Source organism: Desmodus rotundus, chromosome 12 (assembly GCF_022682495.2).
Source record: "Desmodus rotundus isolate HL8 chromosome 12, HLdesRot8A.1, whole genome shotgun sequence".
Classification (NCBI taxonomy): Eukaryota; Metazoa; Chordata; class Mammalia; order Chiroptera; family Phyllostomidae; genus Desmodus; species Desmodus rotundus.
In genome coordinates this window covers 99969764-99994020 of record NC_071398.1, presented here as the reverse complement: position 1 = coordinate 99994020, position 24257 = coordinate 99969764, and the positions used below count along the sequence as shown (strand labels likewise).

The 24257-nt window shown below is 57.8% G+C and overlaps 1 protein-coding gene across 6 annotated transcripts in view; it reads right to left on the bottom strand.

The window, feature by feature from the left end:
• Nucleotides 1-24257, bottom strand: part of RXRG (retinoid X receptor gamma) — a 104441-nt gene that overhangs the window by 5506 nt on the left and 74678 nt on the right. For 2 of the 6 annotated variants that reach the window (XM_053915427.2, XM_053915429.2), the window contains exons 2-4: nt 6361-6608; nt 2723-2867; nt 290-469 (exon numbers count right to left, since the gene is read on the bottom strand). In XM_053915427.2, coding sequence (XP_053771402.1) covers nt 290-469; nt 2723-2867; nt 6361-6579 — 544 coding nt within the window. In that variant the 5' untranslated portion in view covers nt 6580-6608. Of the gene's footprint in view, nt 1-289; nt 470-2722; nt 2868-6360; nt 6609-11303; nt 11439-18783; nt 18897-19670; nt 20067-21891; nt 21911-21987; nt 22300-24257 lie in introns of those variants that run through there. The other 4 variants (XM_053915426.1, XM_053915428.2, XM_053915431.1 and 1 more) reach the window with 4 other exon arrangements.

The following is a 24257-nucleotide window of genomic DNA, read 5'->3' as shown; positions in this document are numbered from 1 at the left end:
GACCCCCGGGCTCTCAGACTTGCAGTCTGACCACCGGAAGGGGCCCGATGGGGGCTGTGTCCTCGAGGGTGGACACGGAGGCAGAAGCTGCTGCTGCCCCCTTTGCTCTGATGACACATCTGATCACAGCACTCGAGAAACCACAGTCTGCAAAGTCCCCTCCCAGCTGCTGCCCACGGAGCCCAGCCCCGCAGGCTCTGCCCAGTCCCACGTGGGCCGCCCCTTCAGTCCCTGCCACCGCCACCGTCTCTGTGCGTGCGGGAGGGGCCGGGCCACGGCGGGCGCCTACCTTCGCGCTTCATGCCCATGAGCAGGCACTTCTGGTAGCGGCAGTACTGGCAGCGGTTGCGCTGGCGCTTGTCGATGAGGCAGCCCTTGCTGTCCCGGCAGGTGTACAGCAGGTCCTTGCGGATGGTCCGCTTGAAGAAGCCCTTGCAGCCCTCGCAGCTGTACACGCCGTAGTGCTTGCCTGCGCGGGGCAGACAGGCCGGGCCAGTCTAGGCGTGTTTGCGTCACGCATTCAAAAGACGCCCCCCCACCCCCGCCGCCCCCTCCCACGGGGCACCGGGGCAGAAAGCGACCACCATGCAACCCGCAGCGGCGGTGGCAACAGGCTGCTGCTCCCGGCACCAGCCCAGGTCCCGAGCTCAGATATCACTTACTTTTATTTCCTCAAGCAACTCTTGTCTTTAGTGAAACAAAGTATCTGCTTCCATCCCAGACACAGCTGCATTTGCTAAAACTGCCCACGCTCGTTGTGTGTGATGTAGCAGAAAGACGCCCTCGGCTTCCCTAATGTGTCCCCACCGTTGAGGCCCAGAGACTTAGGAACCTCCCCGCCAAAAGTATTATCCTCGTCTACACACTATGAGCAGGCCCAGCACAATGAGCTTTTTAAATGCTCTCCCCAGTGGAGAAATAAATCGGTCCAGGTCTCTGTAGCATAGCGCGACGTGCCGTCTGGAGATACGACATAACTTTCTGACGGAAGGCAGTTTTGCTGGACCCGGAATAATCTGTTACCTGTTTCAGCGCCCTGGTCACCTGTCGCGACGCTCAGCCTGCAGGGACCCTGTCCAGGGACGGCTGCTTTGTGGCAGGAGAGGCAGCAGGCGCCCCCCGCTGACCCAGCCTCACCCTCCGTCCCGGCCCTTTCTGAGCTGCCGACTTCTCAAGACCTCACACCAGGCAGCCCGGCCCAGTGGGACTCGAGAAACACTGGAAAGCAGACCGTTCCCAGTCTACTGGTGTCTGATCCCTGAGGGTAATGCGTGATGCTGGTCAGCTGCAGACCTGACGCGACTCTCCAATTCGCTGCCAGGCCGGCATTACAGTGAACGGGAAGTCCCCGAGAGCCAGCACACGTAGCGTGGTGTCGGGGCCCTGCCTTTGCGAGGAAGCCAGCCTGAGGTGGCACGGGGGCTGAGGCGGGTGGGAAGTCGGTCTCTGTCTGGCCCGCCGACTGCACTGCCTTTCCGGACTCCCGTGGATCCCAAACACGGGGTTTCAGCTTGGGCCCGGAGGCTTCAGGCTCCCCCGGCTCGGAGGTGTTTGTCTTCGAGAAACGTGGGGCCGACTCATCGTCTGCGACCCTTCGATAGACAGATGGCCCTCCCAGGTCTCAACTGAACCACAGCGGAGAAAGTCCCCGCCAGGGCGGGGCTGGCATTCAGCGACTACGGCCTCGGCCAGGCCCGCACGATTCGGAAACAACTCTGGGAAGCACGTGGACATCAGCCACGTGGCCAGGTAAGTTCTGGGAACTCCCCGGGGAGGGGCCTTTAGGTGTGGCTTTGGCGACAAGAAGAGGAAGTATTCGGTCAGTCCTGGGGGACCAGCTACGGGAAGGGGCCTTCCTCATCCTCTCGGTCATCGGATTGGACATTCGACGTCCTCCAAACCAGTGGGGTGCAGTGGGGAGTCGGGGGCAGAAAGGGTGGAAGAAGGGAAAGACTCGGGAAGGAGCCAACTGTGGCAAAAGGGGAAGAGGCGCAAAGAAGATGAAGTCGGTGAAAACACTTATTTCCACCCCTGAAAACAGGTCACAAACCTGGACTGTTACAGTCACAAACGAGCTAAAATCCTAAGGGGTGTCTTTCGAGGGCACAATATAGACAACTTCTTTCAGATTCTTTTGTACTTTTCTAGTTCTTCCAAATTTTCTATAAATTGGGACATTATTTTCGGAATTATAAAAATCATCGTTGTCAAAACCTCACCCGAGGCCGTTCTATTAACTTTCGAGCGAGAAGAAGGGAGAGAGAGAGAAATATCCATCGGTTGTCTTCCGTTCTCACCGCACCAGGGGGTCGAACCCCCAACCTAGGCATGTGCCCTGACTGGGAATCGAGCCTGTGACCTTTTTGGTGTATGGGATGACACTCCAGCCCACCGAGCCACCTGCTCAGAGAACATCTTTTCTTTAATTAAAGAAACTCTAGCTTGTGACCACCAGCCAATCAGAACAGCGTCTCTATCCCAGATACGCACCAAACACAGCGACTCCAGAGCAAGAGGCTTCCAAGATGTTCCCTATACGTCTAACCCTCAACCATCAGGTCAGGCTTTAAATTCATCAAGACTTACAGGTGGGGCCCCAAGCTGGACCATCCCAACAGGCCCTTGTTCTTTCATCGGGGACCAAGCAGCAGAGGAGCAGACCAGCGGAAACTTCCGCGGGTCGCCCTCACCTGGGGCGGTGGGGAGGGGCCTCTTCACGCACCTGAGGACCTGTCCCCGCAGATGGCACAGATGTGCTTCACCAGAGACCCGGGGCTGGAGGACGGGTGGTTCATGCTTCCGATCCCGGGGAGCCCCGGTAAGGGCTTGATGTCCTCGGAAAGGCCGCCACTGTTGACCACATTGAGCTGCAAGAGGGAAAAAAGGCAATGAAACCCAGGGCCAGGCAGGCAGCCCCGGCCCCTGCGGCCGAGGCCGAAAGCCACACAGGTGTCCTCGAGAATGCACGAGGTCCTCTTCGAGAAGCAGTTCCCGAGCAGAGAGCGTCTGAGAAATGCGCGGATGCACGAGAAATGGGGCAGAGCGCCCCAGATCGCGTTTTGGAAGGAACAGTTGATCTTCCCGCGAAGTACAAAATTCGTGGAGCCTGAGACGGTCGCCTCTGCCTTCCCGGTGCCCGTTGTGAGTCTGGCCTGCGCTGGGGAGCCAGCGGTGTGAGCCTCTGAACCGGTGAACCTTCTCTGCACCCCCTCTCTGCACCCCGACTGCACCCCTGCCGGCATCCGTCCGCTGTCCCCCAGCGAAGGAGCCGCTGCTAAGGGTTTTGTGCTCTTCCAAGAAGACAGGTCAGCAGGATCCCACCTGCAGCATTTCTGCGACCCGTGGGAGCAGACCCACAGCCGAGGCACGGTGAAGCGAGGGAGAAAGCCTGGAAGACCTGTCTCTCGTCCCTCAAAACTGCGCAGGCTCATTGAGGATTCAGGACGGGCACCAACATCGACAACATGCGCGAGAAAACTCAAGTGAAGGGGGCGCAGGGTGTTTCAGTGGCCCGTGGAGGCGGCTGGTGACGATCTGGGGGTCTACGGGAGGTCCCCGACTTCTACACGGGCCGTGTGAATTGTGAGTCCCTATCACCTAATCCTGTGACCACCGAAATCCTTGCGCTGAACCAAAGCTGGGATAGAAGGAATGATCGATAAAGCATAAAACACGACAGAACACACGGACAGCCCAGAGGAGAGATGTATGAGCTGTCACACCCGCCAGGTGCCAGGGGCGGTGCCTTCCAGGCGTGACGGGTGGGAGGTGCACCCTGGGCTCCTGGACGCCTGTCTGCACCCCTCCTCCACCACGCTGTCCTGGCAGGAGCCCTGGGGGGCAGCCCCTGTCCTCCTCCCGAGTCCACGTGGTTCGAGGAGGGGGTGCGGCTGGGACGAGTGGTGGGTGCTCTCTTCTCCCAGCCTCCTTGCAGCAGGAGGCCTGGGTGGCGGGCTGCGAGCAGTGGGAGAGGAGAAGCAGGCAGCCCTCCAAGTGTACACCCATGAGCTACCAGTCCCCGAGCCCCATCCCTCTGCCTCTTCCCACTAGAAGCAGCCCCACCGGAGGAGGCTGCAGGCTCTGACTGCCCCCCGAGATCCAGATGCAAACACACAAGGCAGACTCGGCCAGTGAGGAGCCACACAGAGCCTGGGGCCCCACATCGGAGCCACTTTCAGCCCAAACGATCCCTTGGAAGGCAGAGGGGTGGCTGCGGGGGCAGGAAGACCCTCCCTGTCCAGGAAAGAGACTCTTTGCTGCACCCGGTTCCTCCAGTGAGGGTCTTGGAGGGCGTGTGTCGTGAGGATGAAGAAGGTCCCCTGGGAAGAGAGGCGCCCCCAGCTCTGGCCCTGACCCGCTGCTTCTTCGCCGTGCTGAGCGGGGCCGTAGTGGCCAGGCCATGTCCCTGGACTGTGTCTCCCGTCTACAGGTAGGTCAGTGGTTTCCAAACACCGAGCGTGTGGTGGCAGGTGGGGGGAGGTACGTGGAGACTGCAGGTGGCATGGAGAAGGTGTCTCCTGCCCCTGGTTCCGCCAGACCGGCTTTTATTCGACGCGTCTGCGGTTAGCCTCTCAGACAGGGTTTCACGTGAAGAACAGACCTCACGGCTCACGTTTTCTTTCGTCCCTAAGCAAGATGCCCTTTCAGGTCCAGCTCGCCCGTTTGCCTCTGTTGTAGCAGTGCAGACCCTGAAGGACGCTGACTCAGGTACGACCACCTCCTGGGCAGGATCCTCCGCAGACAGAGCCCAGGTCGGGCGGCAAGGTCAGGAGGGGGCAGTGGAGGGAGCCTGCCAGGGACACCCGGGCCTGTTCCGGGTCCAGCCGGCAGGCCCTCCACTTATGACACACACAGACACATACCACACACTGGCGGCATACACTCACACACACATTCGCACACTACACTCTCACATCCAGGCAAACGTGGGCTGGATCGGCTTGTCTGAGAGCGGCATCGGTCCCTGCCCCGCTCCACACTTGGTGCTTTTGGAACCGGCTCATCCTCTCAGGCAGGCCTCACCGGGCCGGCCACGGCCGTACAGACTTCCTAATCCCCGGAGCCCATGGCGGCCAGTGCTCGCTGACGTGAACCTGTCTAGATGCTCCCAGCACCGGCGGGCACCTGAGTCAGTGATCTCATAGATGTATGATACATGTCCCCTGGGTGCGTGACATATCACTTAGGAGTAGTAAAATAATAATAATGAGTAACTTACTGTCATTGAGCTTTGTAAGCATCCAAGAAGTGATTTTTCAAATCACTTTGATTTTCATAAAAATCTCTGTTGGGTTTCAGGGCAAAATTTGTTCCCCCATAATGGAGGACAAGGACCTGAGAGACCCAGTGGTTTGCACAGGGTGACCCAGCCCTCGTCCCAGAGAATCAGTCCAGTTCCCTTCAGTCCTCAAGACTGAGGATCCAGCAAGAGGGGAAAGAGAAGCTCAGACCGCGAGTGACTAAGTTGGGAACAGGGGACCTGCCTGCCGCCCCCACCAGGGCTCCGCCCCCAGCCCCGCGCCCAAGGCCGTCCTCACCCAGACCTGGTCACAGGACAAGGCCCGCTCAGCCCAGGGGGCTCCAGGACAGGCACACCCTGGTCAGGCCACCTGGTCAGGGTGTGACTTGCGTGGCCAATGCCGAGGGCATTACATGTCCCACGTCCCCTGGTTAACTGGGCCCAGTGTCGCTGCCCTGGGGTTCCGGAGCCCCAGCCCACACGCGCTGGGTGCTGAGGCCACCGAGGCCCCACAGCACTTGGCAGGCTGAACACAGCTCCCAGAGCCAAACTTGGCCTCGGCCCTGCCCACAGCCCAGGTGGCCGGGACCCGGCTCTGAGCTGATCTTGCAGCCCCTCCGCACAGACAGACGGTCCAGGAATAGCGGCCACGCTCACAGGGCTTTGAGACGGGTTGATCGGCCAGCGCTGGCTCCTTGGGCGCCGAGTGTGGCGGCCACGAGCAGCGGTGGGGGCCGGCGCCTGCCCACTCCCCGCCCACCCTGTTCACGTGCTCGTGGAGAGAGCAGCTGCCCCCTGCAACTCTGTCCTTCGTCCGTTTGGCTTTGTGTGGCGTGCCTGTGCCACCGTCACTGCCGTGACAGCACAGACGTTGGCCACCTGACGCAGAGCTTGTCCCACCCGGGCCCCAGGGCAGGGTCTCGGGGTGCGTGAAGCCCGAGCGCTTCACGAACTGGCGTCTGGATGAACGGACTCCCTCTGCAAAACGTTACTGTGTCCCGGAACTTCCACACGCCTCTCTCTCTTCACCTGCCCCCGGGAATCCACTGACACGAAGGGAAATGAATCGCCAGCCTCCGCAGGAGGGAAGGGGCTGCTGACCATGCTGGGAGGGCGCCTACCTGAGAGCTGGGTGGGGCGACCAGGTTGACCCCTGGAGGGGCCGCCAGCGCTCCTGAGGGTGGGCCCATGGCCGACGTGATGACTCGATACGGGGAGCCCAGGGCGGTCAGGGGGGTCCCCACCGTGCCCAGAGTCCGCGGAGCGCTCCCGGGGGTGTCCGTGTAGCTAGGGTGGCTCTCCATGGGCTTCCCGCTGGGCAGGGCTGCCGACGGGCTCATGGACGTGGAGCCAGAGTGGCCAGGGGCACCTGTGGGGAGAAGAGCGTAGGTGGAGGGGGCTGGGGAGCGCAGACTGGCCCTGTGGGAATGGAGCTCCCCCAGCCCCACCCTGGGGTCGCCTCCTGGGCCCTGCCCTTCCTCCTGCTGAACCAGGCACTCGCCCCCTCACTGAGCTGGTAGCTCAAAGGCCAGCAAAGAGCAGGGAGGGGAGAGGGCTGCTGAGAACAAGCTCACTCTCTGATGGGCTGGTTGTCTGGGCCCCACCTGGAACCCACCATCAGCAGATCAGATCAGCCAGGGCCATAGGGGCCCGGCCCACAGGTCCCTGGGTCTAGGCCACTGGGGCCTGGGCCAGGGAAGAGGAGCCAACACCCTCCCCCAGGCACGGGGTGAAGACAGCAGGTAGCCAGGTCGCTCCAGAGCCCCCGGCCTAGAGCCACTGTGGTGACTAGGGGCTGAGCCTGCGCATCGGACACCCACACACGCGTGCTGGCCACAGCGAGCACTCACAGAGGTGCCAGGGACTGTCCCAGTGGCTGAGCCCGAGAGCACACAGTTGTCCCACCACGCCCCTCCCCGGGCCACCACCCATCTGTCCTCCGTCTCGGAGTCCAGTTTTTGTTTTGTTTCGTTCATTAGATTCCACGTGGTAGAGTCCATCCTGTCTTTCTCGGCCTGACCTGTCACTTAGCATACTACCCTCAAGGTCCATCTGCGTGCTCGCCAATGGCAGGATCCCCCCCCCACCGGTTTATACGGCCGAGTCCTGCTGCACTGCACACAGGTACCACACCTGTGCCCGTTCACCCACCGAGGGGCGGATCCCACCGCGTGGCTGCCGCGAATGACGCCGCAGTGAGCGCGGGCCACAGACGTCTTCTTAGTCATTCTGCCTGGAGAGTCTCCGCGCTCAGGGACCACTGTCTCACCAACGGATGAACCCCCCCAGCTGAGGAGGAACCACTCGCTGTGGGCCCACGGAGACGTTCACTCATTTCACCCTGCACGGACCATTTCCGCCTGTTCCAGAGAAGCTTGGGCTCGGTCTCACCCACCTGCTGCGCCTGGGGCCCGGGTGACTGGCCCCCACCTCTGGTGTCTACTGAGTTCTTATTCACCCTTCAAGGTCTAACTCAAGTGTCACCTCCTCCAGGAAGCCTTCCCTGGCATTCCTGGTCTGGTTTCATGCTTTCTTCCTGTTTTCTAAGTACCCGTCTGTTTATTTCCATCTCTTCCAGTAACCTGGGACGGGGAGGGACGGTGTCTGGTTCTGTTCGCCCACTCCCAGCACGGTGCCCCGCCACTGCCCAGGTGGTGAGTGGCAGAACCCAGACGCAAGCTGTCCGCCTGAAAGCCCTGGCCCTCTCCTGCCTGCGCTGCCAGGAACAGCAGAGACGATGTGAAGAGCTCTCACATCGCAGAGTCAAGACGATTCAATTCTGAAGTGACCTCACACCGAAAGGCCATATGAACAGGGGAGTGGGGGCAGCTCCCAAGAACCCAAGCCGGCAAAACCAAAACCCTTCCCAGACGGCTAGGGACTGGAAAGAATAATTTTAGACTCTTCTGGGGCCCTGGCAGGCTGTGACATTTACAGAGGCCAGTGTCTACCTGGAGCCCGGCCCTGAGACAGCATGTGACTCGGTGGGGGAGGAGCCGTGAGCCCCCTGGGACTCAGCCAGTCCCCCAACAGCCACACCACCTGAAGGGAATCACTGTCCCTTCCTCCCGGCTTTGCAAACACGACCCAAGGGCCCTGTAGCCCTCCTTCCGTTCTGCTCCCGCGGGTCTCGGAGAGACCTGCCTGCCCTCTCTGCACCCCGGGGACACCTGTGCATGCCACCAGGCCCAGAGCTGCAGGGACGGACGGGGCCGAAACTGTGCCCCTCACACTCACCAGCCCAGGAGGGAAGGGGTGTGGCGGGGGGGCAGTGAGGTGGTCTGGAGGCAGACTTTAGGGAGCACTAATGGTTTTATACTTATGTTCAGCATTTCCCTCGGTTTACAGCAACTGACCGGGCTTCCATTTTTGTGTAGAGTTGTCTTCTGAAAAGTAGCTATTTACGTTTTTTTTTTTAAAGAGTAAATTGACCTAAGAAAAAGTTATACTCAATGAACAAGGACCCTCAATATGTAAACTATCCTAAAATTAGTCTGCAAAGGCATGATATTTAGGAAACATCGACCAGCAGAAATATATAAACATAGACTTTGCAGAACACGGGTTGTTTCAAGACAAGATCAACTGAGATGATGTGCGAGAGATCTGAGATGTAAAGTACACTGTTTTCATCACCAGGGAGAATAATAGAAATGGACACTATCCGGATAGGCCTGGACTGCTCGTCTGGGGGAGGGGTACGTGGGGTGAGGAGACGCTGAACGAGAGAGCCCCGGTTAGGTTTGCAGCAGTTTGCAAAAATGTGCTTTTATTTCTGCTGAGTCGGCAACCCCCAAGAGCAAGGCTAGTGTGTGACGACCGTGCTTTTTAAAACTGAAATTCGAAGGGTCCAAGGCACCTTATGCAAACGCTTGCCGGTTCTTTGCAGCTCCCAGGGACCCAGTCGTTCCAGGAAATGAATGAACGGCTTTGCTTTTAGAAAAAGGTGAAGCAGTGGCTTCCATGACAAAGGCGCTTCAAGATGGAAAGTCCGCCCGCTCCCACGGGCAGACTCGAGGGCTTGCCTGCCCTGGATGGCGGTGCCGGTCTCCCGCTCACCTGCCCGTTTTCACAGCCACGTGGGAACCACAGCCAGGACCGGAAGGCACTGTACCCTTGCCAGAACCCTGGTTTCTGGCCCAGACCCGAAGTCAAGGCTTTCTCCACTGCTTCTTCTGGTCCCACAGCTTAGTTCTACGAGGCTCGGCAACCCCTCAGCCTCGCTCTCCCTGGGCATGTGCCCTCTCCGTCCCTCGTGCCCACTGCCAGACGCCCAGGAAACGCACCGTTCCTCACCCACGCGGCTCACGCTCTTCGCTCAGACACCCGTTTTAGAAAATTAAACCTCTCTGATGGGGAAGGGCTGGTGGGCTTTCCCCTCACGACTTTTCCATGGTCCTGGCCTGCCCCTGCCCGCCAGGAGGGCTCCCCCAGCCCCGTTTGGTGAACACAGAGACGGCAGTGCTGACTGGCATCCATGAGAAGCAGGTGCAGGTGGCGGCCTGGGCTGGTCGAGTCTGGACCAGGAGCCCAGTTGTGAACTGGACCTTGTCAGGCCTTCAGGCTCTCGGGGGGCCACCAGGAACCAGAACCGCTGGGACTCTGCAGGGTGCCCCCACTGCCGTGGCCTCTAAAGTCCCCGCGGGCTTCGGGACACCCAGGTGGCAAGAGGACAGTCCAGAAGAAGACTCTGAAGCCAAAATGCCGCAGGCTGGATTTGAACCTCGAACCGCAGCTCCCATGCCCGCAAATGGAGTTACGCGCGGCCTCTGGCCCAGGGGTAGCAGCCGCAATCACTCACTAGACTGTGAAGGTTTGGGGTGGGGCCGTGTCTGGCCTGAGCTCCATGGCAGACGGTGTGCCTGAAGGATTCGGCCCAGGCCAGGCCACCGGTAGAGGCTCCATTAAGTAAGGTCATTGCTGACAGCGGTGAGGGTGGTGACACGCCACGTGTACAGTACTCACTTTTCTGAATTGCGTAGGAAATAGTCGCAGCTCTGGGCCCCAAGAGCCCCTGCATTGTCCCAGCCACCCCTCTCTCTTCCCCAAGGCCCCCAGGGCTCCTCATGGTCCAGAACGGCACCCAGAGGTCCTCCACACTGACTTGCATTCTGAATTCCTGCTGCCCTCCTGGCCGTCACCGAGTTCCAGTCCCCCGCCCCCCGGCTGCTGACAACGATCACCGTCTAGATGCTCAGAAAGTGTCTGCTGACAAATCCATGAGTGGGCTCCTTTTTTTCTTCTTTTGCTCATTAATGTAAGTAACCACAGATAGAGTTCACCCATAGAAATTATTTGCCTAAGAAATCTATGTCTCTGATGTTTACCCAAACGCAAACCTCTGAAACCTCCGAATGAGGAGTTGTGTGTGCGTGTTGAAGAGGCACTTATTGAGAAAGAGGAGCCGGTACTTCGAACTACAGAATTCTAACCAAGGTGAGGAAGTTGCTTAGCAACCTCATCCTCAGCCAATGAAAGCAAAATGCCACGCATGGGTCTTTCTGATTGGCTGGGTGGGAGCAAATGGCCTTAGCTGTTGTGCCTGGGCAGCGAGTTTGCTGTCCCATTAGCAACCCTGCTGGGGATGGAGATGGTTAGTACCCAGCCACAGGGAAGGGGACAGAGGGAAACACCCCACAGTGGGCAGCCCCTTTCCATCCCTGGAGGGATGTGGTGCAGAAGCCCGAGAACCTTGGCTATCCTCACACCCCGCCTGTGCTCCCTGCCCTCGGGGAACTCCTGCATCCTTGGCCTGCAATACGCAGACAGGCTGCTCCGCACGGTCGTCAGGGCCCTGCTGCGTGAAGGCCCTGCCATGTCACCTCCTCCCCGCAACAGCAACCGCTAATGTTTGCTTCTAAACTCCTTACGTACGTGGTCGTGTTTCATACCCACAAACATGAGGCTGGGACTCTTCTCGCTCCCGGACAAACACAAAAACTGGGGGACAGAGAATTATATGGCCTGCTCAAGGGAGCATGTGGGCAAATGGTACTGGTGGAGTGTGGATCTCGGGGAAAAGCAGCAGTTGTGGGTTCTAATCCCAGCCCCGCCAGGTACTGACCGTCTGCGCGGCCCCTTCTTTTTAAATCTGCAAAACACATTTCTTCGGGGAAGCTGAAATCTGGACAAAGCATGTGGAGCTTTTTAGGAAAAGCTTATGCAAAATTGTGTTGTTTCTTCCTGATACATTAACAACCTAGAAATAAGGAAGAAAAAACTTTGAAAACGGTGTTGTTCCAGGTTGTCATCATGTGACTTAAAATATCCTGTTCTGTGAGGTATAAGCTGCAAACTTTGCCAAAGTTAGAAAAAGAAACAAATAACTCCAAAATATGCAAAAAACCCCTAAGTTATAGTTTTCTTGGTATATATACAGTAACTATAACACATTTTTCATGTAGAAAAAGTGGTTTTTTTTTAATTTGTGTAAATCTCAATAGGCAAGTGGGAAATTCCATTTAAAGGGCCCACAACACACAAACCATCCCCACACTCACCCCCATGGGGAGGACGGGCTGACTCCTGCTCCTCCCTCTTGACACCCCCACCAGGATTACCGTCCCTCTCCTTCCTCTCCTGCCTTTCCCAGCCAGCCGGGGCCTGTCTCGGGATTTTAACCTGGCACTTTCTGATGAGGACCCTCCCGAACCTGGCCCAGCCCCTCACAATTCATTCCCAACTTTGGTTCCCTCCTCAGGGCTCCCAGCTCAGCCCAGCCCCCCTCCCCCCCTTCTTCCACAGAAGCCAGGGCGTTGCAACACGCCTGTTCAATATTTGAATTGCTCTCTGCATTCCCAAGCGCGCTTTCACACGACTGTCGGAGCTGCACAGCTGCCCTGAGCTTGGACAGGGAGGGCAGGTCCAGGCACAGAGCTGTGCAGGTGGACATGCATGCAGACCCACGGGGACACCAGGACCCGAGACACAGGAGTCCCAGGGTGGGGGCAGCGGAGGTGCAGGCCGCCTCTTTGAAGGGGAGCCCCTCAATGGGAACGTGAAGGAAGACCTTCCTCCTGCCCCAGGCTCCACCCCCAGGCCACTGGCAGGACCAGGAGGATGCAGAGAGGCAGCGTCAGATGGACAGACCCCCTGCATGCAGGACTGACCACCAGGCAGTCAGCCTTTCAGAGCCCACAGGGGCAGCTCCGATTCCCCAAAGGAGGGCTGGCTGGCTGGCTGTGCGGGGTGGGGGTGGGGATGCAGGAAGGGTGGGGTTACAGCTTCTGGTGCTGAGAAGAGGGGGTGGGGTGGCCCCTTCTCTCCTGCTCACCTCCTCCTCCCCCCAAATCTGGAATGATGGAGAGGGTGAAAAGCAGGCAAAGATTGATAATCAGCCTCATTATCACCAACATTATATATAATTATAGCAAAACCTCACTCATCTGGATCAATTGAGAGAAAAATCCATCTAAATTCGTGACAAGTTGGCAGATTACTTTTAAATTACAATTTTATTACTTCTAAGTAACACATGTGAAGAGTTTGTGTTTCAAGTACCGTGAGCTAATGGTTATTAAGTGGGGATTTTGTAAAATCTGCTCTAAAAGAGTCTTTTGTAATTAACACCCCGTTAATATGCTAATGATGCTCCTACTATGCCTTTTAAATTGCTTGAAAACAGATGCAATTTAAATAGGCTCAACACTTCTACAATCTTATTTGCTTAACCAACCTTTTGGGGGTTTTATTTTTATTTTATTTTATTTTTTTGGTGAGCGAGCAAATACAAACTAGCTCCTACTATGATGACTTAATCACCATTCCAAGTTAATTATGTCGTAAATTTATAAGGCCATATTGCTTTGGGTTAGAAACCAGACTTTTGAGATTTGAAGATCCACCTCATTTTATAGAAGAGAAAATAATCCCAGAGAAGCAGCTGATTTGCTCAAAGCCACACAGAACAAAAACCCTGGGTCTTCCTGCTCCCAAGTTCAAGCTCATTCCACCCACTGAGTACTACTGCCTTCCACTCATTCACACGACTCCTTACAACACTACACTGCTATTTTCCATATCATCTGGTTCAGTCAAAAAGAAATTTGTTGAGCGCCTACTATGTGCCAGGTCCGTGCTGGGCACGACAGAGACAGTGGTTCTTGCTGAAGGCCACGGTCATTTCATTGACTTCAAACTGGCTCAGAGTGGTCCGTAAGTCCGGAATTTTCCTCACAGAGTTAGGAAACAGGCTCAGAATGATAAAGCGAGCCTTCCAAGGGCCTGCTGTGAATTGCCACGGGCCCGGATTCTGAGTCTAGTTCAGCACAGGGTCCGTCCGCGTTTCTGCATGTAACTCCCCGCATTTTGCTTGCACCCCACCTGCCCCCCCACCCAGAACCAAATTATGAACCTTGATGGGACAGGTGGGTGAGATACTGTCCCTAACACTTGAGAGGCACAGGTGGACAGGGGCGACCCTAATAGGAAACAGCCCTGTCCCTTTAAACCATTTCAAATACTGCACACCCCATAGCAGTTGGTCCCTTAAGATAAATGCCAGAGTGTTTCCGGCAAGTGCTGAGGGTGCCCCCTGCCTTGTTCCTGGGGTCCCTGGACACCAACTGCGTCCACACCCCGCTCCTGAATCCAAGGCCTCCCTCCCTCTCTGTCTCTCTGGACTCGGTGGCCAGATGTCCTCTCCTGAGCCTCTGAACACGGGCCGTCTCCTAAACACTGCCCTCATCTTAAAATAGTGAAGGAGGCCCTGGCTGGGTAGCCCAGCGGTTAGAACGTCATCCCAATGCGCCAAGGATGCAGGTTCCATCCCGTCAGGGCATGTACAAGAATCGACCAAGAATCAGTAAGTGGAACAACAAATCGATGTCTCTCTCTTTCTCTCGCTCTCTGTGTCTCTCTCCTTCTGTCCCAAAAATCAATAAACTAAAAAATTATATATAGTGACCGACGTCTGTCCACTCCAACATTACCATCGGGTAACGCACGCAGCCTCATTCCTCCTCAGGTTAAGACCTCCATTCCTCAGACCCCATTCACCCAACGTGAGCCCTAAGAAACATTCCCAGAAGTACTGCTCTCCAAACGTTCTGCAGACTTGAGACATTGTAACTAGTTCCCCGCTCCCCGCATATTTATTAGGCACGTTCTCTGCCTCCCCTCTGACTTCTTGGGAATGCTTTTGGAATTAAAGGTCACAAGCCTTCCCTCTTGTTAAATTCAAATGTGGGATTCTGAAATCCCATCTGGAGGCTGAGCTGCTCTTGAACTTGAAGCTCTTGCTGTCTCCCTTGCCCCCGCTCAGGCTCAGCCTGTGATGGAGGCGCCGAGGTGTCCTGTAGATCACAAGGTTGGAGGCCCCGGGTCCCAGCTCTTTCTGCCAGATCTCAGGAGAGAACCGGGTGACTTTTTAACACGGAACTTTCAGTAACTGTGGTGGAAACCCGTCTGGTTCGCTTCACTTTGTCAGCCTCTCCCGAACGCACAGCCCAACGTTTTCCAACCAGACGGCCTCCTCTGGGAAAAACCTGCCAACAGAATTCTAGCTGGACTTAGACCGCACTCTCCAGCCGTTCTGAAATGGGCAAGGGAACTACCTTCACTGTACATTTGTAATTCTCCAGCCTTTACTTTGTCGAATCCCCATACGGTGCAGTTAACCCGGACCCCAGGCGGTTGGTGTAGTTACTTTACCTCAGGGTGGGGGGAAGCTCTCTGTAGCTTAGACCCCTCTCCTCTTCCTCCCCGCCAGGGGGCCTCAGGGGAGCTCAGGGGGACCCAGTGCGAAGACCACAAATAGCTATTGGTCCTGGGCAAGCCACACCTGTTTCCCAAGTGTCCTCATCTGTAACCGAGGGGTCAGGTGGCCCGCAGGTCCCTCGGTCTAGCTGTGAAGATTCAGCTCAGTGACAGGAAAACGCCGGGAAGAGCCAGCACTGGGGGTCACTGTGAGCCGGGAGAAAAATCAGCAATGGGAATAAACTTCTCCAGAACGATCCCCTGGGGGCTGGCAAACTGCCCGGCGGCAGCACGCCCTGAGCCCGAGGTGACGACAGCAGCTCTCACACCGGGACAGACCCGAGCACTGAGGCAGCGCCCGTAGCTGGCCAAGACCAGGGTGTTTCCTCTGCAGCTCTTTAGAGGAAAAGTTTGCCGGTCCCTGCCCCGGAAGGGAACAGAAGGGGACAGAAGGGGACATGGGGTCCCACGTATTAGATAAAGTGCGGCCACCTGGAAAAATTGGGCCTGTTTAGAAGGACCCCAAAGGGCCCAGCCCCCTGATCACCCCCCAGTGTTTTATTCACTCGCCTCAGTTACTTCTGTTCGAGAGAGGAGAGAGCATGATGACCCCTCATGAGCTGGGAGGGCACAGAGCAAGAGAGTCCCTGCAGCTGGACACTGCCGAGTGAAGGGGGCGGGGATGAGGACAGCTCCCCCCCCCCCCCCCCCCCCCGTCCCGGGGTCCTTGACAGGACTGAGGTGGCACCTGTCACAGCCTTGGAAAAGGGTCCGGCCTGGCAAACACTGAGTGCTGCTTCCACTCTGTGAGCATCACCTTGCCAGGACTGACGCCGGTCTCGTGAGAGCAGCCCAGGCCCGGGCATCCTGGAGAACCAACGGCACCTACTTCCACTGAACGGGAAAACGACCGGGGTCCTCAGGGAGCCCCGCACGTCCCGGTCCCCCCGTCTGGTGGCTGAGTCTCTGCGGACACACCAGCTACAGAGCGAGGGGCAGGGGGAGGCGGGCAGTCGACGGCGCTCTGCACACACTCTCTCCCCCACTTGCTGTTCCACTCGCGCGCATGCGCTCGTTCACGTGCTCTCTCTCTCTCTCTGTAAAATTTGAAATACTTCAGAAAATAGTTTATGCTAAATGTGCTCCTTCCTAGATCTCACGAATCATTGCTCCCCCCTGCGGCAGCCCTCGCCACTGGCCACTTACAGGACTGTGGATCCCTATCAGCCACCCACACGCGTGCAGAGAGAAAAACGTTCTGGCACACACACACACACACAATGCGCACACACTTATATGCTTGCACATGCATGCACACACCCCATCATATTGCCCCCACACACACACAAGCGTTCTCCAGCTCAGACCTCCCCTGTGTCCACTCGGGGAGGGAGAGGACTCCTCCAGATGGTCAGGGCCGGGACTCTTGCAAATCAGGAGGCCCCCAGAGGAAGCCACCCATGAACTCTCCGGGACTCGCTGTGGGCCCAGAGTGACTGCTAAGCTGCCCTGGTTTTCCTCCTCGAGGGACAGGCCAGGAGTCTGCAGCAGTGGGCGGGGCCAAGGCTGCGGGGCTCCCGAGCCCTGGGGTGGGCCGCCTGCAGCACCCAGAGCAAGGCCAAGGCCCAGAGTGGCCTCCAGATGCAGCTCAGCGGAGCGGGCTTTGCAGCCTGATGCTTGCTTCCAACCCCTGGCTGAGCCTCCTCCCCGCTCTGGGGCCTTGGACACCGGCTGCCCCCAGTTCGGCCTCCGCACCTGCCTCTGCAGGCGGGCCGGGATCACACCGGCACCAGTGCCCATGCAGACACCACCTCTGAGTTTAAGTGAGCGAGCTGGGCAAGAACGTGCAGGGGTGGTATGAGAAGGAGCCCCCTCTCCCTGAAGCCTCCTGGCCCTGAGGATCAGCGCACGGTCGCACAGGAGATGATGGGCTTTGTCTGCCGTCTTCCGAGAGGTAACAACTGGCTCGTCCCGGCAAACTGGTCTCTTCCTGAGCAGCTGGGAAAGCCGGGACTTGGCAGAGAAGACGAGGGTCTTCTCATCACAGGGCAGGGCCAGAGTGGGGACAGTGGGCCCTCTGTGGGGCCACTGCCACCCAGCTGGTCACCACCCTCTGGCCAATCTGACCAGCGTCTTGTTCACTAAGGACCTGGTGGCCTGACAGCTGGCAGATGAGCGCAGCCCTGGACCCCAGGTGTTGCTTCCCGAGGGCGAGGCTGGGCCCCCGGAGGTCCCCCGCACACGTCCCCGGGGCCCCTGAGGCTCTACCTGCTGATGGGTAAAGGGGCAGCGGGGACACCCCCAGTGAGTCCAAGAGTGCCGCCAACCCTCCGCATTGGGGCAAAGGCGGCTAGAAGCCACAGGGGCACCGTCTCCAGCCCTCAGGTGTGCCTGTCCCCACACAAACCTCCAGCAGGTGGGACCCTGTCATCAGCCTCAGAGTCGGAGCAGCCTCCTACCTGGCCCAGGTGAGCACAGCAAACAGCTGCAGGACGAACCGAAACCACCGTTCTCTCAGCACTGAGCAGACAAAGCAGCCTTCAGGGACTGGGGACCCACCCACCTGGACGCGCCTCGGCTTCCTCCCTTCCAGGCGGCCTTTGACCCCACACCGAACACCGAACAGCGGGGCCCCCATCTAGACCAGCAAAGTCTGTGTGTCTTCACGGGTTTCCTGTCGGCTCCCAAACTCCTGATTCGCCTTTCCGCGGGAACGTTGGGTTTTCAAATCAATTGGCACGTTAGAACTGAAGGGGCATGGAGGGAGCGAATGTGTTCGCTTTTTGTTATCAAGTGTCCCACATTGGGACAACGACGCGGGTGCTGCTCTCTCCGCGTCAGCACCTTGAGTTTTTACCGCAGTAAGGAGGGGATTATGACCTGCATTTTACAGATGACGACACCGGGGCTCAGAGAGGTTCAGCATCTTTCCTAACGTCACACAGCTGGTCGGTGAAAAACTGGACACCAAACTTAGTCCGTCCTTCCTTCCTCCATCCCCCCTCTTTCTTCCTTCTTTCTGTCCTGCTCTTGCCGCTACACCAGATCGAAGGGGCACTAGTATCAGTTTGAGTCAGGGCTTTCTGAAAGGGCTTCCCCTCTCAACCCCCCAGACCTTGGACTAGTCCCCGCTGTCCTTGGGGCCCTGTTGATGCACCTACACGGTGAGAGGTCTGACATGCTCTTTGAGGTCCCCAGGGTGCCAGCATTCCAAGAGACCGTCAAGCAGCCCCCCTGAGTTTTATACTAGGCCTTCTCTCTCCAGCCTTTGCCTTAGCTCTCTCCCCAGGTCTCTCCACCCTCAATCTTTTTACGCATCCCAGTTGTCCCAGAGGGTCTCCTTGGCATTCAAGGAGCCAGAGCCTCCCAGACCTTGGGGACCCCGAGAATCTCAGGGGGAAGCCTGTTCTTCAAACACCTGAACTCAGAGGGCAAAGGGGACAGGGCGGTGAGCGGGGCCGAGACGGGAGCTGAGAAGGCCTTTCACCCCCAGGACCTGGCTGCCCAGCTACGGACGGGAGATCGGGTGTCCAGCTCACAGTGTCGGCCACCACCCTCACCAGGCCATGTCACAAGACTGGCCCCAACAGCCTGAACACTACCGCTTCCGGGAACGCGTCCACAGCCCACAGCCCCTGCGTCCAAGCAGCAACCTGCACGGCATTTCCACGTGCCGTCTGCGGGCTGAGCCCACCGGACCCAAGTGGCGAAGCCCGAGTCCCAGTCACACCTGCACCCCGGTGCCTAACCCCATGCTCACGGCTCACCACCGCGCCCCCTGGCCCTGAATGAACGAGGAGGCCCCCTGGCCTGACCCCCCCCTCCCCCCCCCACCGCACGCAGCTCACAGCGCGCCGGGCCCTGCAGGGTGTTGCTGCCGCGCTTCGCTCCAAGTCTGTCCGCACGGGAGGTCAGGCGAGCACGGACGTCTCCATTCTCCAAACTTGACAAGAATTTCTGCTTTGCCCTGCCTGCCAGGACAGGAACTGCAAGGCTCCCAGAAGCACCAGCTGCCGAGGGAGAGGCCGGCCGGTCAGCTGTTAGCTGGGCGACTGTCCCTGAATCCCAGGGACTTGGGAACGAGTGTGCCTGAGGGTGAGGGCTGCCCCCTGCACAGCTTTTGACGGAGCTCCAGCCAGCCCTGACCCTCCATGGAAGTGAAGGCAGTGACCCCTGCCGCGGAATTGGAATTGGGGACAGCGGGGGAGGGAGCCAGAGGCTATTAGCAAATCAAAAGGGAAGCCAACAGGAAGGAAATCAAGGTGGCAAATGAAAGCCTTACGTTTGCTTTTTAAAAACCCAATTATGGGGAAATCTGCTCCTGAATACGACCAGCATGCCCTCCTTGGGAAGCGTCCCGGGGACCCTTAACAGAGGCAAACACTGCTTCTCCCTTTTTCCTCATTGCAAGCGGGGTGGTCGGCAGTCCTAGTAATTCGCCTTGAACTCCGCACTTTCACACCCACACAAACTCGCAGCTGCAACAATGTCTCTTTCCAGCTCTGTCGCAGGTGTTCCGACACGCTGCCTGGAATGCCCCATATCCCGTCCTGTGCTCTCCCCTCCTGGCCGCCTCTCCCCTCTCCCCTGCACGGGCACACTCACACGTACGCACCCTGTACTCGCAGGTACACAAGCAGGATTCAACACTAATCCTGTTAGCTTGTCCCCCACCCCGCCCCCACCGCCATGTCCCCTCCCTCTCCCCAGATGGACCAGATGGTGCGGCACTCACCGCCGAAGCCGGTGGGGAACTTCATGAAGTGCGAATAATTCCCGTACATGTTTCCTCGTCCGTTCCTTGTCCTCTCCGGGCGTCTCCTGAAGCCCACGGCCCAGCCCCAGGCACAGCTCCCGCCCTTCAACTCGGGCGACCGAGAGTGGTCATCGCCGCCCCGCAGCCGGGAGCGCGGGCTGGGCCAGCCCTCCCGGATGAGCCAGGAATCCGCCTCTAGATCGGGGCGGCCACATAGCGAGCTGGAGCCGGCGACCGAAGCAGCTGGTGCCTGTCAGTAATCACGCATAATGCCGCCGCCACCGCCGCCGCGCCCGAGATCCTGTTGCTAGTTTGATTAACTCGGGGCTGGGCTGCTGCGTGCGACTCCTCCAGCTCCCTGCCGGTCCCCAGAGGTCCCTGCCGGTGGCAGGGTCTATTATCTGGGAAGCCGATCGATGTGTGACCGCCCCGCAGGAGGTCAGGAGAGAGGGGGAGGTGGCAGGGGATGGAAGACCCTTTAGGTGCCTGTTCCTCGACTTGCACCCATCAAAATCAATGGGGTTTTATTAAAATGTGTTTTCTCACTCCAGCTGCCCTCTGTCCGACGCACTTGCTCTTGGATCTGGGACTGGCTGTGGGAGGTGGGGGCTTGGAGAGGGCAGGCGGATCCCCAGCGACGGAAACTACAGTGGAGTAGGCCTGGGGTCCGGTGGGCACTCCTGTGCTGGCCGGAAGCACGGGGATCTCAGAGGGCAAGGCTGACCAGGCAGCTGTGGGCCGGGCTCACCTCACAGGCAGGGAGGGCGCGCTGGCCCCATGCAAGGGCCCCTCACTGACCTTCCCAGGGCCAGTGCCCTCACCTACGTCCCCCTGGCAAAGCGCCCCCAGGTCCTCCCTGACACAGACACTCTCGTGAGTATAACTGACCCACAGATCAGAGTCCAGGTTCCTCTTCGATGTCTGGGTCTGTGATACAGCTATCCTAACAAGCTGCTGCTCAGCCTATACTTGAATACCTCCAACAACAGGGAGCTCACTACTCTACTATTCCACTCCTGGACAGTTCTGACCATGAGAAAGTTGTTACTGAGCTGAGTCTGCCCCTCCTCCCTACAGCGTCAGCCCACAGATTCAACTTCCTGGGGCCACGCAAGAGAAGCCTGTGGGGGGTCGTGACCGTGGGGTCTTTGGCAAACTCAGACACAAATTCCCAGGCCCACAGCACCCCGTCTCTAAGCACTCTTATCTCTCACCACCATGCCGTGTATCGCCGAGTGTCCGATGCATTCGCGACCTGTCCTTTCTCTACAGATGGGCTGTAACAGAGCTGCTCTTTCGGGCGCGATACTCCAGATAGGGTGCAAATCTGCCCCCCTGGATTACGCTGGCAGGGCGATGGGGGTGCCATCAGCATCCCCCATGGGGCTGAGCCCTGAGGGGCTGGAACAAGGACCCAGGGCTTCTCCTGATAGAGCCAAGGACAGAGAGAGCCAGGGAAGTAGACCAAATCAGAGCCCCACGGGAGAAAATCAAGACTCCCACGCGAGGAGAACCCAGGGCAAAAACTAAGGAAAAAGGGCAGGAAGAAAGTCAGGAGCTTTGGCGCCGTGGGTAAACTCATGTAAAAGTAACTCTACAGCCGCTCCCCCCACCCAGGTTCTGCCTCTTTTCTACACATTCCCCACCCCATTCTCAGACCGTTAGTTGGGGGGCCCCATGCACTCCTTCCCCACATTTCTCTGCAAAGAAATCGGGGTCCACCTGCCCTTCCAGGTCTTTGGGATGCAGTTTCTTGCCTGGTGTATTTCTTATTCCTCCCTCAGTTCAGAGCTACTAAAGGTCTGGGGGACGGCTCTCCATCTGTAATCCAACACGTGGATAGCAATGTTGCCAAGGGCATAGCCAGGACGTCTTACAGCCGCCACCAGAACGCCCATTCGCTAGTGCCGTGGACCCTCCGTCCCGCCACCTTCCAGTGGCATGGCCTGGAGAGGGCGGCTCCGCAGAGAAACTACCAACGCAGAGTCAGCCGTGCCAGGCCCGGATCCCAGCTCCGCAGCTCACACCCTCACGGTACTAGCAAGTGGCTGCGCCCCCGGGGCCGCAGTGACCGCAGGGGCTCCTCGTGAGGCTCCAGGGAATCCGCACACACCACCCACCCAGACGACACCGCAGGCACAGTAAACACGGACAAGCTCTTTCGGTGAGGATGACAACGATGATGATTTGTACTCCTCACCTCCTTGTGCTCCCTCGTAAAATGACGGGGCAGGGCTGGACGAGGTCTGGAGTCCCCTTCGACTTTAAATTCAACATGCATTCGTCCAACACTCACCCCACAGTGGTCCGTTTTCTCCCTGGGGGTCTTGGAAACACGGGTCCTCACTGAAGCACAAGCCATGTTTTCCATCCTACGCCTGGCGGAGGAGGAAGCAAGTGGCCCCAGCAAAATTGGCTCCAAGCCCTCCCAAAGATCCTCTCAAAGTCTGTCCAGAGCCTTGTCCAAGGTCAACATTATGAGGACCCGGTGGTGGTTGGAGGTGGCGTCTGCTTTCCTCCTGTCGCTGGGTTAGGTGCCTTCTTCACAGAATGAAGGCCAGACTTCTCGGTCTGGTGTGGGGAGGCCTCCGGAGCGACCTCTCTGGCAAGCGCCCTGGGACAGCCGCCGCCAGGCCCACACACCCACCGCTCCGCCGCGGCCCTGTGCCCTGGCTGGCTCACTCACTCTCCAGGGAAACACCCACGCCGCCACCTCACTGAGGTTTCTGGGTTTTGTTTGGCTTTCGTGGCCTACACGAGATAATACTGCATGTGTTTTGTCTTGGGTGGGTCTGAGGTTTTTGTTTGCTTTATACTGTGACGTTCTGTACAGATACAAGGAAGGAATACTTTCTTGCTTTTTCTCTTTCTTTTCTCCGATGGTCCCTTCCGGTCCGGAGACTTTGCTGGTGGTGGAAACATGGCTCGTTCAGTCCACTGTCTGGTTCGTTGCTCATGCCGTTCACTTTGCCCCGCCTGCGTCCCCACAGAAATTGTCTTCCCACGTAAATGCTGGAAATGCTAGTAGGTGCTCAATAGATATTTTTCATTAGAAAATGCTTGGTATGCTTCTACCAAAGTGTTCCTTGTGATACCTTCCATACGGCTTCATGCCCCTTAACGGGCCATGAACTTGGCCTGAACGGCAAGAAATGGGAACGGGGCTTTTGTTTTTCAACCACGTGTTTTGCATGGCACCACCGTGTCGTGTCCCAGACCATTGTTGGCATAACAACGTGATCCTCCCATAAGCCCTTCCCAGACAGCCCCACCGACTTCAGCCACTCCGGAGTCTCCAGCTGTCCCTGAATCCTCACTCAGATGTCAGACAAACGGCCAAATACTCAGGGCTCAGAGTGGGAATTAGCGGGTTCATTCCGCAGAGCGTGGAGCGGGGCCCTGGGGAGATCTCCTCCTCCCTAACGACAGGCTCCGCGTTCACTGAAGCCGTCCGGGCCTCTCGGGAGCCGCGAAGGGCGGGTGTTTTCGCTGGGGTGTCCGACCCAGAGTCGGCCTGGCATCTGATGTCCAGCCTGGAAATAAGAGGGCACGGCTTCCCCACCGGTCTAGTTCACGGATTGTTTGTTTGGCTCTTGCCCAGAGGCGACAGAAAACAGTATTTTGCAGCAAACACGAATGAAATACAAAGTCATGTTACCTGATTCTTGCCAATAGGCACGAGGTGGAAAATTTAGAGGCAACTATCTCCACGCTGTTGAACAGATTCATGTTTTTATGTTTGCGTAACAGTATCTAAAGTTCTGATGGGTCTTCCCCGGTATTGACATTCAGTAGAACAGACGGTATTTCCCCAATGTTACACATGAGGAATTTGAGGCCTGCAGAGAAGGAAAAGGTAGCTACTGTAACGAGTCCCATCTCAGATCTCTGTCTCTCTCCACTCAGAAGTGACAGAAATGGCCGGGAAAACCGGCTCTGAGTCTCAGCCAAGGAGCCTCTCACCAAACAATGATCCTTCTCTTATTAATAATATGTTTCTGTTACGTGTGTGTGTGGGTGGTCTATGTATTGTTTTCTGTTTTGTTTTGTTTTTTGTCTGGCATTCATCTATTCAATTATCACTCAGCCCACACTTAGGAGACCTTTTTGCGTGTCAGCCACTGGGGACAGACTAAGGGAGCGGATGCGTGGAGTCCCTGACCACAGGGACTTGCGCGGCCCGGCGGAGGAGAGCGGCCGCAAGCCGGTCGTCGCAGAAACGTCAGTTCAGACCAGGATAAGGGCTTCGAATGGAAATCTCGGGGGAGATGGGACACCAACGCAGGGAGTCGCAGGTGAAGGAAGGGCCAGGGCAGACTCCTTAGAGGAAGTGACGGTGACACTGGGGTCTGAGGGTGAGGAGGACTGAGCCTGGGGACAGAGGACCAGGCCCGGACACAGAGGGCCTTATAGCCCCAGGGAGGAAGGGAGCCCAGTGCATTCAGGAGGCCGGGGGGTGGGGGGCGGACGTTCAGGCCTCCCCTTTGGACGACATGGCCTTTGGGAGCACCATGCACCGTGGTCTCGGCCGTGAGCCTGTGCTTAGCCTGCAGGGACCCTCGCTTC